The sequence below is a fragment of the Solanum tuberosum genome, unplaced genomic scaffold (genome assembly GCF_000226075.1).
Source record: "Solanum tuberosum cultivar DM 1-3 516 R44 unplaced genomic scaffold, SolTub_3.0 scf00245, whole genome shotgun sequence".
NCBI classification, from domain to species: domain Eukaryota; kingdom Viridiplantae; phylum Streptophyta; class Magnoliopsida; order Solanales; family Solanaceae; genus Solanum; species Solanum tuberosum.
In genome coordinates, this window is record NW_006239167.1 from 919,051 (window position 1) to 933,156 (window position 14,106).

The following is a 14,106-nucleotide window of genomic DNA, read 5'->3' on the forward strand; positions in this document are numbered from 1 at the left end:
GCCAAAGAGGGCTATGTATTGCCTACAAGGCTATGTGATGCAAAAGAGGGCTACGTGCAGTCCACAGAGCTATGATGTTGCCTAAGAGGGCTATGTGCTGCCTACGGGGCTATATCGTTGCCAAAAAGGGCTATGTGACTTCTTACAAAGACAAGGGGCTACCGATAAGGTTATGTAGATTGATTTGGCACCTTCTAGGCTTATGAGTGCCTAAGTAGGTGGTATGTTTGTACCTATCGGGCTTATGGGGGCTTGGTTGGGTTGATGTTTGATCATTATTGTATTTTATTAGATTCAGTAGTGGGTTGGCATGCTTGTCTAAATTTGATTTCCTTACCTGATTGCTTTTGGTATATTATAATACTTGCTCATTTAGTCTACAACTTTTCATACTCTGTACATTATTTTGTACTGACACCCCATTGCTTGGGGGCACTGCATTCATGCATGCAGGTCCTGACAGATGACCGAGTAGACCTCCTCAGTAGCAGGATTAACTTTTATCTGGTTTGGCTAGCACCTTTCCTCCGGAGCTGTCATAGTTTGGAGGTTTGTTAGGTTTTGTTGTGTATATTTTTATGGGTAGGCTGGGGCCCTATCCCGCCAATCTTTACTACTCTTTGAGGCTTGCAGACTAGTGTGTGGGGTGTACAGGTAGGTTATGGCCATGCTATCCTAGTTTTGTTGGTTTGCTGAAGCTTGTGAGCTGTTTGATGTATTGTCTTGATATATACCTGCTTTCAGTTTTTGTATAGATATCATGGTGGCCTCGACGGCCCAGTCAGGACTTTTGTGCTAGTTGGCTATTTCTTTATATGAACTCTTGGGAGTAGCTGTTTTTTTTATATATATATGTTGACAGGGTCCTTACCGGTCGAGGGTTTAGTTTTATGTCGTGATATACTAGTTTGTTTTCTTGATTGCGTGTGTCTGCATGCGCTAGTAGAAAATGGTTCAACAGGGTCGACTCAAGCCTGAGTTTTGACATTAGGAGCCAGTTGCGCCCCTTGAGTTTGGGGCGTGACATTTTTATACTTGGATACATTATTATATATGAATACATATAGTTATCAAACAAATATATGTATTCCATATTGAAACAACAGGTGTATTCACCGTATGATTATTCAAAAAATCGGAAATTGTATTTATTCTATCCATTTTTATATGATAAGAATGTATATTTAGTTGGTATACCTTTTATATTCAATGTATGTATATTCACTGTATTTATTTATACTAATATATTCATGTATCATTACAAATTTATATTATTATTATTATATTATTATGTATTCTATTATTAATTTTTGTTTATGTATATGCAGTGAATCAGATTTCATGTGTTATATTTCTAAATTCTAATTGAAGCTCCGTATATGTAAAGTAAAAATAATAATATAATCCATGATTTGAAGACAAAGCTTAGCCCAAATCATATAAGGTGTTCAGAAATATTTTGTATTTTTTATAAAAGATTGATACTATTTTTTAAATATTTTATGCATTTACGCACTAAATAATCTTAAAACAGATCCAATCAAATATAGGTGGTTGTTTAATAATGGGTAGTATGACAATGCAAATTGGCGTGATTCAAGGCATTGCCATATTTAAAAAAGGATTCTGCCATTTTTAATGCCATCTAATTTTGGATTATATCCTAGTATACAAAATAAATAAACTTTGAATACATGAACTATAGCGATTTTATCATAATAATTATAGCTACACAAAGTAATTATGATAATTATAGCTAGAGAAATATGATAACCCATAAACTATAGTCATTTATGTAAGTTTCTCAGAGGAGAATTCTCAATCGAGCCCAATTCAATTTCAATTTCAACATGTTTTAAAACTCTTTACTAAGATATGTTCACATATTAAAGGTATGAATTATTATCTATTTAACATCTTTTAGGATTTATATATTCATTTGTTACTTTTTTTTAAAAATAAACCTTGAGTTGAAACTTGAATGGTAATTATAAAAGTTAAATATCACTATGTTAAAATTATTGAGATTAATGGGATCAAATTGGGCGGGTCAAGATTCAACCCGTTTTTTGACCCATTTAAACCCAACTTATTTGAGCCCAAAGTAAATTTGGGTGGATCAAGACCTAATCCAATTTTTATTTCAACCTATTTTAATATCTCTAATTTTAATTCAATCCGCCCATTTGACACCCCTAACCTTTATCGAATTATTAGAAGAGGCTTACTTTTGTCAATTATTTCTCTTGACTTTATCTGCTCACAGCACTTTTCTCAGCCGCAATAGTTGATCAAAATGCTACAAAGGGGGTCCCACACAATCTTTCTTCTTCTTTTGATTACCTATATTGGTAAGGCAATAGTTTATTAAAGCTAAATTTACCCAAGAAGTAATAATACTTCGCTCCATTTCTACTTATATATTATTCTTATTAAAAATAGATGGTCCTTAATATTTGTCATTTCACAAAATTAATTCATAAAATGACATTGTTCTTTCTATTTTATCCTTGTGAATTATTAGTTTTGAAAATATATTTTGACCAACATAGAAAAACTAAGTAATTTATGTCCATTAGTCAAATTGATTGAAAACTTAATTTTAAGACAACACTAAATAAAGTACAATGGTAAACTTATTTAATTTCTTAAGGAACGTGAAATTTAAAATGGTGTGAATAGAAACAGAGGGATGTACTAATGTTTATCACGTATTCATTTTATACATAATGAGATCATTTGCTACAACACCAAATATATATAACTTTTTAAATATAAAATATAAAATTATTTAATCAACAACACTTAAATTTTTTGTTTTTTTTTAAACATCTATCACCGTATGATGGTAAGAGGGGGTTTGGAAGATGAAGCAAGCAGATATTTTCAAAAAGTTTTTAAAAAATTATTTTATTTTAATTTAATTAGTGTTACTATTTTCTTGATATGGGATCCGCTTTAACTTTGACCTTTAATTTATATTCATATCCTTTAGTTGTAGTTTTATTATTTTGAATGTCGCTAATATTTATTTAAATTTTATAACAACTTTGAGTAAAAAAAAGTCATCTGGAAGATAAAAAATTTACTTTTAGTATGGACATTTTAATGGAACTCTTCACATTAGATTTGTGAGAAAAAAGAATGAGATTATTTACTACCATAAAATATACATAATTTATTTTAGAGAAAAATTTTAAAATCATTTAATTAATACTACTTAATATTTATCAAATATTTATTTTACACTACTAAGATAATTCAAAATCATTTATATTTATGTCACTTAAAAAAATTATGAATAAATATTGAGTCGCACGACTGTTTCATAACTAATTTCCAAATAAAAGCAAAGAGCCTTTTTGAGCAGCCCCACATGACGATAGCAGCTGATGTTCTTTGCTGACGTTGAAGTAAGAAGATGGTTTAATTTAAAAAATGACTTTATAATAAAACAAATTTAGACGTCAACGCTTGTCCCTTCATAAAATCTAGTGTAGCTACTTAGAATTATAATCATTTTTTGTTGTTTCCATTTTGGTCAATATATCCTGCTCTAGGTATATTTCTTCTTTTTCATTTCATACTTCATACTCAATTAATTATGACCATATAAAATATGATCTAGGAAACATCCAATAAATTCAAATTACATGTTGGATATATATATATATATATATAAAGGAATCCGGAGTCAAAAGGGCAAATTTTTTCCTTTACAAATCATAGACGGTTGATCAATTTTTTTTTAAATCAAAAGGGCAAAATCGCTCTTGAGGGAGCGATATCTTTAGTATAAAATTGACTCCGTTTAGCCATTAAAAGAAATTAAAATAGATGTCACAACAGTGACTTCGTCAAAAATATATTTATTTTTTAAAACTAAAATCGCTGCACCAACATTGATGTATGTATGAATACTTTACCGGAAAAATCCGAAAATTCAAAAAAATCCGAGGTTGAAAAACTCAAATTTTATTGATTTGATTTGATTTATAGATTTAAAAATCTGACACAAAAAATTTGATTTGATATTTAAAAAATCCGAACCAATTCGATTATGTACCCCGTAAAGGTAATGGAAGGGCCTTAGTACCTCTTGGTAAGTCTTGAAAGGAGTGATAGACTAAAGTTTAGTTTACAATTCGCCGAATAAGATTTTATATTTCTTTATCTTTAATAAAATAATTTATCATTATATAATATTTTAGATCATAATTTATTAAAGTTTTTTTCTTTATAATTTTTAACCGTCTCTCAATCGAACACCTTTCCGTTTCACATAAAGTGAGGGAGTGCATATATTTTTTTTTTGTCCTTTTCTCGTTTATTTTCTAATAGTATATTTTAATTTTTGGAAAAGGATCAAAAATATCTTTGAATTATTTAAAAAGATTTAAATATGCTCTACATTCATCTGTTGAATTGAAAATTCCCTTTACTCCATCTTTTTGGCTCACTTTTACCCTTAAATTCCTTAGAACTGACAACCTTCCTCCTCCTCTTTATTATTATTATTATTATTATTATTATTATTATTATTATTATTATTATTATTATTATTATTATTATTATTATTATTATTATTATTATTATTATTATTATTATTATTATTATTATTATTATTATTATTATTATTATTATTATTATTATTATTATTATTATTATTATTATTATTATTATTATTATTATTATTATTATTATTATTATTATTATTATTATTATTATTATTATTATTATTATTATTATTATTATTATTATTATTATTATTATTATTATTATTATTATTATTATTATTATTATTATTATTATTATTATTATTATTATTATTATTATTATTATTATTATTATTATTATTATTATTATTATTATTATTATTATTATTATTATTATTATTATTATTATTATTATTATTATTATTATTATTATTATTATTATTATTATTATTATTATTATTATTATTATTATTATTATTATTATTATTATTATTATTATTATTATTATTATTATTATTATTATTATTATTATTATTATTATTATTATTATTATTATTATTATTATTATTATTATTATTATTATTATTATTATTATTATTATTATTATTATTATTATTATTATTATTATTATTATTATTATTATTATTATTATTATTATTATTATTATTATTATTATTATATTTCATAATATTTAAATAAAATTTGAAGTTGATGTGTGACATTGAAATTACAGATTAGTGGAAAAAGTCATAGAGAATAAAAAGATGATGAGGAAGAAGGGTCCACAAAGTAGGACCCACATTTAAGTTTAACAATTTTTTTATTTTTTCAGTTAGTTTTTAAGGTTATGGATCAAAATGATACTCTTTTATTATATATTAATATTTGGATAAGATGAAATATATAAAGGATCAAAATAATTCAACCCCTACATATAAATGACTATTTTGATCGTTTTCTCATATTATGTCCTATGTATTACTAATACCTCCAAATAGAAGGTACTAGTACTACATCCTATAATACCATGTTAGATGTATAACTAATGCATAAATTAGTATACATAGGCTCAAATTCCTATCAAATATAGTACTAAATAATACCAAACATAATACATGAACTATTTCTTCTAGTGTGGCTTACCAAACGACCCCTTAAGGGTAACAGTGAGCCAAAATGGTGGACTTGAGATATTTTTAACCCAATAAACGAATAAAGGGTATATTCAAACCTTTTCAAATAGTCTAACAATATATTTTGGCCATTTCCGTTTAATTTCTGCAGCCCTACGTTGGTGATTACAATTTTATTACAACATCCCCATGTTTAATTGCCTACGCGTTGCAAGTGACAAGTTTTGATTTAAAGAAAGACCAGACAATAGAATTACGGCAGAATTCATTTAAAATTGACATCAATTTTTTAAATATCTAAGTTAATTTTTTTTAAAAAAAATATTTTATGTCATGATTTATTATGTAATTTTGACACTTTTACATGATATGAGAAATGTAATACAGTCAAAATCAGCATGTGAAGACTTATTTAATCAATTTTTAATTTAATTTTTTTCTTGTTCTTCTCAGTTTTTCAGCAATTACCTTCTACCATTTTTTCAAATTTTAATTCCGCATTCTCAAACTCTCCCCATCTCTTAGAGAAAAAAATATTTAAATACTTTTTTCATATCAAAATTAAACAATAATCCAAAAAGTGATTTTTTTTTCTCAAAATATAATTGCTTACTTATCTCATGTGAGATAAAAATTAGGAATTAACTTATGTAATAGAGTTAATTCACTAAAGTCTTGAATTATAATTATTACAAAATATTTTTATTTATATAATAACATAATAACAAATACGTATAGTAAATCGAGGTACCCCTTCTATGACAAATTTGAACCTTCCATCTATTTTTGTGACGTTAGTAGGCCTAGTCTTTCCGGCAATTGCAATGACTTCTTTATTTCTTCATGTTCAAAAAAACAAGATTGTTTGGATCCGCTGGGACCCAATCCCATCCTCTGTTTTTTTTTTTGAAAACGTGGACTTGTATCATAACAAAGATATCTATTTATTGGATTATAGTATAAATGTGATTCCATCGAACATAAAGGAAAAAACTCTTATGCCCGCAGAAACATGATATATGGATATATCAATTTTCAAGTAGATCAAGATCTCTGGATGACTGACATGTAGTTGGTAAATCTATATGTATATCGATATGTATAGTGGGATCGTATCAAATAAAGAGAATGTTATTATTTTAGATTTAACCAATTTGATGAATTACTCATGAAGGTTGACATCAAACTAGTGCAAGTTCACCTCAAACTAGTGCTAGTGTACAAGAAAATAACAAAAAATTGAATTTATAATCAATAGTATCAATGGAATAATTAATTCTTAAAGATGAAAAAGTTCACCATTAAACAAACTTTATGCCACAAAAATGATTATATAAACATTTTTTATGTTTCTTCTTTAAACAATCCAATCCCACATATTGTTCTTTCTCCTTTAAGAATTTTGATTTTCTTGATATATTAAAATAATAAAGAAATGACCTTTCAATTTGGTTACTACTAATACTAACAAGAGCATTGAAAACAAATTCGAACTCCATTGATGGAGTTAAAGCTTGGAGGAGATGACTGTGATGGGGTGGGGGAGCTGCAAAATATAGAATTTTTAAAAGATTTTTTTAAAATTATTTGGAAAAAGAAGTCCATGTGTCATTAATTCATTGGACACTTTGCCATGTGTTTTGGCCATTATTTTTTCTTTTTAATTTTTGTGTGTGTATAATAATGTGGTGATTTCAAATGAGTTGGCACAATTCAACTGGTCATTTAATTAAAGTTGGAAGTGACTTTAACCACACGTTTGAGTCCTTAAAAATTTATGCTAAAACTGTTAATATGACACTGCAGACCCAACATGAGGTGTTCAAACTAACACAGACTAATTAAGATGTCTAAATAAAAATTGGGACCAATTTTAGGTGGCCATCAATAAATTCCGTCTAGAATTATTGTATTTATTTTAATAATCATTTTTGTTGTTTCTTTTCTGGTCAATAGATCGAACATGAGGCATGTCTGTGCATTGTTCTTTTTTCCATTTAATACTCAACCTATTAGGTTAATTTAGACCATAAATATTCCATCAATATGGTCCAGAAAACATACAATAAGATTCATGTATTTTTTTAAATCTCTCACTTTATAAAGCATTTGATACTCAACACGCAATACCTACTAACACAAGAGAGGCAAATTGGATTATACTTGAATTTCTTCCAAGTGATACACCAAATTATTTTATTGGTGTATTAATTAAAAACTACTTTGCGGAATAGAAACAACAATAAAGTTGTTTATCAAAAAAATGGTACGGTTAAATTTATATGAGTTCAAGGGCACACATCCTAATTTAACTCTTTAAATTCAGTTATTAACAGTTAATTAATATTATAAAATTATTATCAAAAGGTTTCTGAAACGATCAAGAAAGTAAAGCGGATTAAGCTTCGAGCTATGCTATCGTTGTGATGTACTCGATCTCCTTGTCACACATTCAAATATATTCACCAATACAAAGTAATATAATATAATATAATATTTTTACGTATTAAACACATGACTTATAAATGTGAAAATAACGACCTACACCTCTACAAGATTTATCCTAACTTCCACTAAAACAATGAGCCTCAATAAGATTTAGATTACGAGAGATGCAACCTTGGAGCTATGGCTAATCTCTCTTGCAACAATATACACATATTGTTAAGCCCTCTCCAAGTTATCCTTAACTTGAAGCTGAAATTAACTCAAGGTTTTACCTAAACAGTGCTTTTAAAAAAGCTTAAATAGGTACAACTCGATATATTTAAATCCTAACACACGATATCGTCTAGCTGGAAGACATAAATATGAAATCGACTCATTAGTCAGAACTCTCTCAATATGCTCTTACTTATTTGCTTGATTTTTGTATTTCTCTCTAGGTAAGTGTGACCTACTTCCATACAACACTGATCAGTCCCAAGGAATTGAAAGACTTACGAAATCTACTACAGAGCCTTCTGGAAATTTACGAAAAAAGAAACCAACTAGCTTACAAAGAAATTTGCTCTATCATATTTGCTCCTACAAGACAATTTCCATTTTTCTAGTGGAAAATTACCTTTTGCTTGTCTAGGGAAATTGGAATAGAGTTGAGTGATGAGCATATAGTGAGAAGAAAAAGTCAGGTTTATAAACAATCTGCAACTTGATTTTCTTTTCTGAAACAATGTTTAATTTGCATTTACATTCTTTCTTTTGATGATGTTGATGCAGTTAATGACTTGTTTCAGCTTCATATTTGTAATTATATCGTTGGCGAGCATATTGACTATACTCATGGAGTCAAGTTCTAAAATAAAATTAGTGTACCCATGTCGATTACACCATTTTACACCAAACTCAACTGCCATGAACTTGATCATGTTGCTACTTCTACACTACAGAGGGAACGAGAATGCCATGATCAGGTCTCTATAGCTATTCCTGATGATTTCCCCAATGCCTGCCCTTCCAGTCTCTTGTACATAAACATATTTTAAAAATATTTATATAAGGCTTTTTATAGATCAATTTAGTCTCGATGACCTAAACTCGAAATGATCAAATTAAAATTTTATGGCTAATCTCAAAATGAAAAAAGACATGAAAATTAACTAAGGAAAACATAATTAAAAAAATGATAAAATTTGATTTCTCATTCGAAGGGGTGAAAATGAAAGAGTACAAAACCATCCTCCCTATGTCCCAATTATGTGACACATTTCGTTTTTTAAGAGTTAAATAGTATAGGTTTGATCGTGAATTTGCTCATGAATTTTTCATTTTTTAAAAAATGAAATTTATATATATTTATAAACTACGTAAAAAGTTACCATAACTGAAAATTCAAAAAATATATGAAAAATATACGGTCAAGATAAATTTGTTTAAATCTCGAAATCCGATCAATGAAAAAAGGGGGAGTAAACTGAAAATAACATAACTTTATGGACTAAAACCATAGCACCAAGTCACCATCACAAGTGAGCTGAACCCAATTCCTAAAGTTCCCGTACCTCACCTTCTCTGTCCCGCCGTCGCCGGTAGCCGGTGCCCGGGTTGTCCACCAAAGGTTAGTCCCGCTACTGTGCCGCCTTCGCCGGTTCTCTTTGCTTGCACTGTTTTTTTTTTCCTTTTGTATGCTGAGAATTTTTCAAATTGTTTCCTTTACTTGTTACTTTCCGATCATGCAATGCTGTAGTATACTGTAACATAAATCTAAGTTTCCCCCATTTTCCCACTCTTTAGAAGCTTAAAAGCAAAGGCGAAGTACCAATTTATCTTTTGGCACAGAAACCCTGCTGATTTTGCAAAGTTTTCCTAACCCTAGATAAAATATGGGGGTCCTTTAGTTTCCCTCGTAATTTTTTTGGTTATTCGGTTATCTAAATTTACTCTTATATAACTGTGAAATGCCTTTGCTTTTTGACTCTTGAGGCTGATTGAAATATGCATGGGGCAATTTGATAAATTCGAAGTTGGGATGATTTTCACATGTTGCCCAAATCCCAGTGAGAAGGATGGATATGTGTATTAAGTTTTAAGTATCTACTTAACATTGTAAATATAATTTGACTGCAGTTGGCTTCTAAAAGCGATTTGATTATATGAAAAATTCTTAATTTCTTTTGTCTGTGGGAAACTCTATTTCACCATTCTACCTCCAATGGTCGGTTTAGCGGACTTAGAAGAGTTTCAAATTGGTGTAAATACTCTTTTTTTCTTTTGCAGTGGGGTGGGGGTGGGGGTGGGGGTGGAGGGTTGTATTATCTTATTAATGAAGATGTTGTAACAGGCTGATTGTTGTATTCTCGTATGAGTTGATACAGTCTTATATCAGAGGAGTGAACTTGTGTAGTCTCCTATGTTTGCCTGTGATGTTTCAAGCTAATCTCTGCAACTTATATGAGGGAAAGATGACTGATATTGCTAGTTAAGAACACCACGTCCAAATTGATCCTTGTACCATTTTGTCTATTGCGGTTCCATACCTAGTACCTTTTGCACCTTAACAGTGTTTGTGGGGATTAGAAATCTTCTCCTGATGGATAAATTTCAGTAGATGCGCACTGCATTTCTTGTAGTTGTGGCATATGAAATTCAAAACATTTTCTTGACCTTTCATACTAGAATTGCTGTGACTGCATGGTTTCTTTGTAAGGCCTCATATTACCCTTGATGAAGCCGACTGTGTTTTGATTTGTGACAGGTTCTTTGAAATATATTTGAAATCTCAGTTGTCGTGGAATGTGATAATCCATGCTGGGATTCTTGATGTTGAAGGCGTAATGCTTCCGAAGGCAATTGTTAGTCGCCTCATGGATGACTTTGCTGCAAAGAAGGCCTCAAAAAATCTTGGTTACTTTATGTCTCTTACTACATTGGAGAGGATTGGGGAAGGGAAAGTTCAAGAACACACTGATGATGTGCTTTTCCCTGTGGAATTCAGCTGTGTTACCTTCAAGATGTTCCGTGGAGAGATCTTGGAAGGAAGGGTTGTTGACAATATCTTTAAGCACGGTGTCTTTTTGAGATGTGGCCCCACCGACAAGGTATACCTCTCACATCAGAAGATGGCAGATTATAAGTATGTGCCTGGAGAAAATCCTATCTTTATGAATGAGAAGATGTCAAGAATTTTTTTTTTTGGAGTGGGGTGGGGGTGGGGGTGGGGGTGGAGGGTTGTATTATCTTATTAATGAAGATGTTGTAACAGGCTGATTGTTGTATTCTCGTATGAGTTGATACAGTCTTATATCAGAGGAGTGAACTTGTGTAGTCTCCTATGTTTGCCTGTGATGTTTCAAGCTAATCTCTGCAACTTATATGAGGGAAAGATGACTGATATTGCTAGTTAAGAACACCACGTCCAAATTGATCCTTGTACCATTTTGTCTATTGCGGTTCCATACCTAGTACCTTTTGCACCTTAACAGTGTTTGTGGGGATTAGAAATCTTCTCCTGATGGATAAATTTCAGTAGATGCGCACTGCATTTCTTGTAGTTGTGGCATATGAAATTCAAAACATTTTCTTGACCTTTCATACTAGAATTGCTGTGACTGCATGGTTTCTTTGTAAGGCCTCATATTACCCTTGATGAAGCCGACTGTGTTTTGATTTGTGACAGGTTCTTTGAAATATATTTGAAATCTCAGTTGTCGTGGAATGTGATAATCCATGCTGGGATTCTTGATGTTGAAGGCGTAATGCTTCCGAAGGCAATTGTTAGTCGCCTCATGGATGACTTTGCTGCAAAGAAGGCCTCAAAAAATCTTGGTTACTTTATGTCTCTTACTACATTGGAGAGGATTGGGGAAGGGAAAGTTCAAGAACACACTGATGATGTGCTTTTCCCTGTGGAATTCAGCTGTGTTACCTTCAAGATGTTCCGTGGAGAGATCTTGGAAGGAAGGGTTGTTGACAATATCTTTAAGCACGGTGTCTTTTTGAGATGTGGCCCCACCGACAAGGTATACCTCTCACATCAGAAGATGGCAGATTATAAGTATGTGCCTGGAGAAAATCCTATCTTTATGAATGAGAAGATGTCAAGAATTGAGAAAGACACTGTGGTGCGTTTCATTGTGGTTGGAGCAAGGTATGTGGAGGCGGAGAAGGAATTCCAAGCAGTTGGGAGCTTGGAGGGTGATTACCTCGGACCCATCTCACAAAATGCTGTTTAGATTTCGGTTATTCACCATCATTGGCTCATTTCAGACATAGACCAGTGACATGTAAAGCTAACTTCTGTAGCTATATCTGTGTTTAGTACTGTATAGCATTGAATGTGACTTTTTCGTTGATGTTGCTGACCCTCTCTTTAGTGTCTTCGGTTGGCTTAAGCCCTCAAGTGGTCATGTTCTTCGCAGATGCATTTACTTGTTAAGGTGATAAACCTTTACTCAAAATACCTTTCTGAAGTGTCTTGTTCTCTCGACTGATTTCTCTCTATGTTAATTTTGTTATTATGTATTAAAAATGTTCTGATCAGTAGTTCAACGATATAATTTTTGGTGCATGGTGGTTAGTATTTGGTTAGTGGTTCTTGATTTAATGTATTGGGATTCTAATTGATTTATTCTTTTGGATAACCAGATGTTAATCTTATGAAGTTCTGGTTGCATCTGTGAATCTGTTGTATATATTTCCTGATGGTGGCCTCAAGAATACATAAAAGACTACTATGGCCAACTTGTTCATGTAACATGTTTGGTCATAAGTTCATTGAGAAGCAACTTCAGATTTGTCCATAAAATTGAAATATGGAAATAGTTGCTGAGCAAAAATGATTTGGATATTGACTATAGGACACCTAAGTATGATCGATTTATAGAACAATTTTAAGTTTTATGCACTGAAGACGCATAAGAATCATTTACACTATCAAATCATTTTTTAAGATAACAGTAACTAACTTACTATCAAACGTTACACGTTAAACTACACTGATATTATAAAAGAAAATTGACAATATAATTCATATGTATATGCTTTTATATGGTACACTTTGGGAACCATTATAATGAATGTGAGTAAAGAAGTTTTATCTTTGTCTACTGCTAGTATGCAAATATCATTACCATTCTTTACTATTGACCTGTCTTGTACTAAAACTTGACATAAACTAGCATGGGAAAAAACTTGCTAATCAAGCTTTAGTGAATCTAGTAATAGCAATACTCATATGTTTTTGTGAAGAAATCACAAGTTTGGTGTTTGTTCAATTTTTGGTTAGAAAAGTGATATCTCCCATAAATCCAAATGATTGAAACTTGTGGTGTTATTCTTAACTGGACAATTAAAAATTCTTTTCTAGCTATAATTGTGTCTCTATCAACCCCTTGAATTTTGAGAAGGGGATATATTAAGCTTATGATCACTAATTATGCATTGCTAACTTATCATCAATAACTTCAATTATACATGAGCTTGCTCAAACTGTCGGCCTCAAGTTTTAATAAAGGAGGAGGGTTGTGGTAGGCTGACAGTCAGCGTAAAACTTGTTAATTCATGATGAATCCTATTGATTTTATGAGATGAGTTTAAATGAAGAAGTAGAGATTCATACCGTTAATCCGAATATGTTCTGAAAGAAGGAATAGTTATTATAATAATTTTTCTCCAAAAAAGAACTCTTATTACCATACATTCTGTTTCCTATATCTACTTTAATAACTTTTAGTTTATGAAAAGTAGAGGTTATTACTATTATTATATCCTCTATATAGCAATTTTGCACAAGACATGAAAAAATGGGCACTTGATCTTTTTGTTCATTAATGATCTGAAAGGTAGCTTATTTATACAAGAAGCATAAAAAGATGCATCCTGGTAGAGCTAATACAAATTACAAAATGTCTTTAGTCTAACCTAAGAAAACATGCTCATCATTACAACCTAGATTAAATAAAGTCAATATGGTTATCCTTGTTTGTCATTAGAAAGGGAAAAGGCTCAAATATGCCATCAAACTTTTAGAAAAGGCTCAT

The 14,106-nt window shown here is 30.4% G+C and overlaps 2 protein-coding genes across 2 annotated transcripts; both read left to right on the forward strand.

The window, feature by feature from the left end:
- Positions 1-8,946: 8,946 nt before the first annotated feature.
- Positions 8,947-11,472, forward strand: LOC102592607 (DNA-directed RNA polymerase V subunit 7-like). Its single transcript, XM_015313355.1, has 4 exons — positions 8,947-9,095; positions 9,606-9,686; positions 10,824-11,265; positions 11,365-11,472. Exons 1-4 carry the CDS (start codon positions 8,947-8,949, stop codon positions 11,470-11,472), a joined length of 780 nt encoding a protein of 259 aa, XP_015168841.1.
- Positions 11,473-11,597: 125 nt separating this feature from the next.
- On the forward strand, positions 11,598-12,610 carry LOC102592945 (DNA-directed RNA polymerase V subunit 7-like). Its single transcript, XM_006357257.2, has 2 exons — positions 11,598-11,683; positions 11,745-12,610. The coding sequence occupies exons 1-2, from the start codon at positions 11,598-11,600 to the stop codon at positions 12,298-12,300; spliced, it is 642 nt and encodes a 213-aa protein (XP_006357319.1). The 3' UTR covers positions 12,301-12,610.
- The last annotated feature ends 1,496 nt before the right edge of the window (positions 12,611-14,106 follow it).

Coding starts and splice junctions, on each gene's coding strand:
- LOC102592607 (XM_015313355.1), top strand. CDS start 8,947: ATGTCGATTACACCATTTTACACCAAACTCAACTGCCATGAACTTGAT. Junction 9,096..9,605: donor GCCTGCCCTTCCAGTCTCTT/GTACATAAACAT, acceptor ACAAGTGAGCTG/AACCCAATTCCTAAAGTTCC. Junction 9,687..10,823: donor GCCCGGGTTGTCCACCAAAG/GTTAGTCCCGCT, acceptor GATTTGTGACAG/GTTCTTTGAAATATATTTGA.
- LOC102592945 (XM_006357257.2), top strand. CDS start 11,598: ATGCGCACTGCATTTCTTGTAGTTGTGGCATATGAAATTCAAAACATT. Junction 11,684..11,744: donor AGAATTGCTGTGACTGCATG/GTTTCTTTGTAA, acceptor GATTTGTGACAG/GTTCTTTGAAATATATTTGA.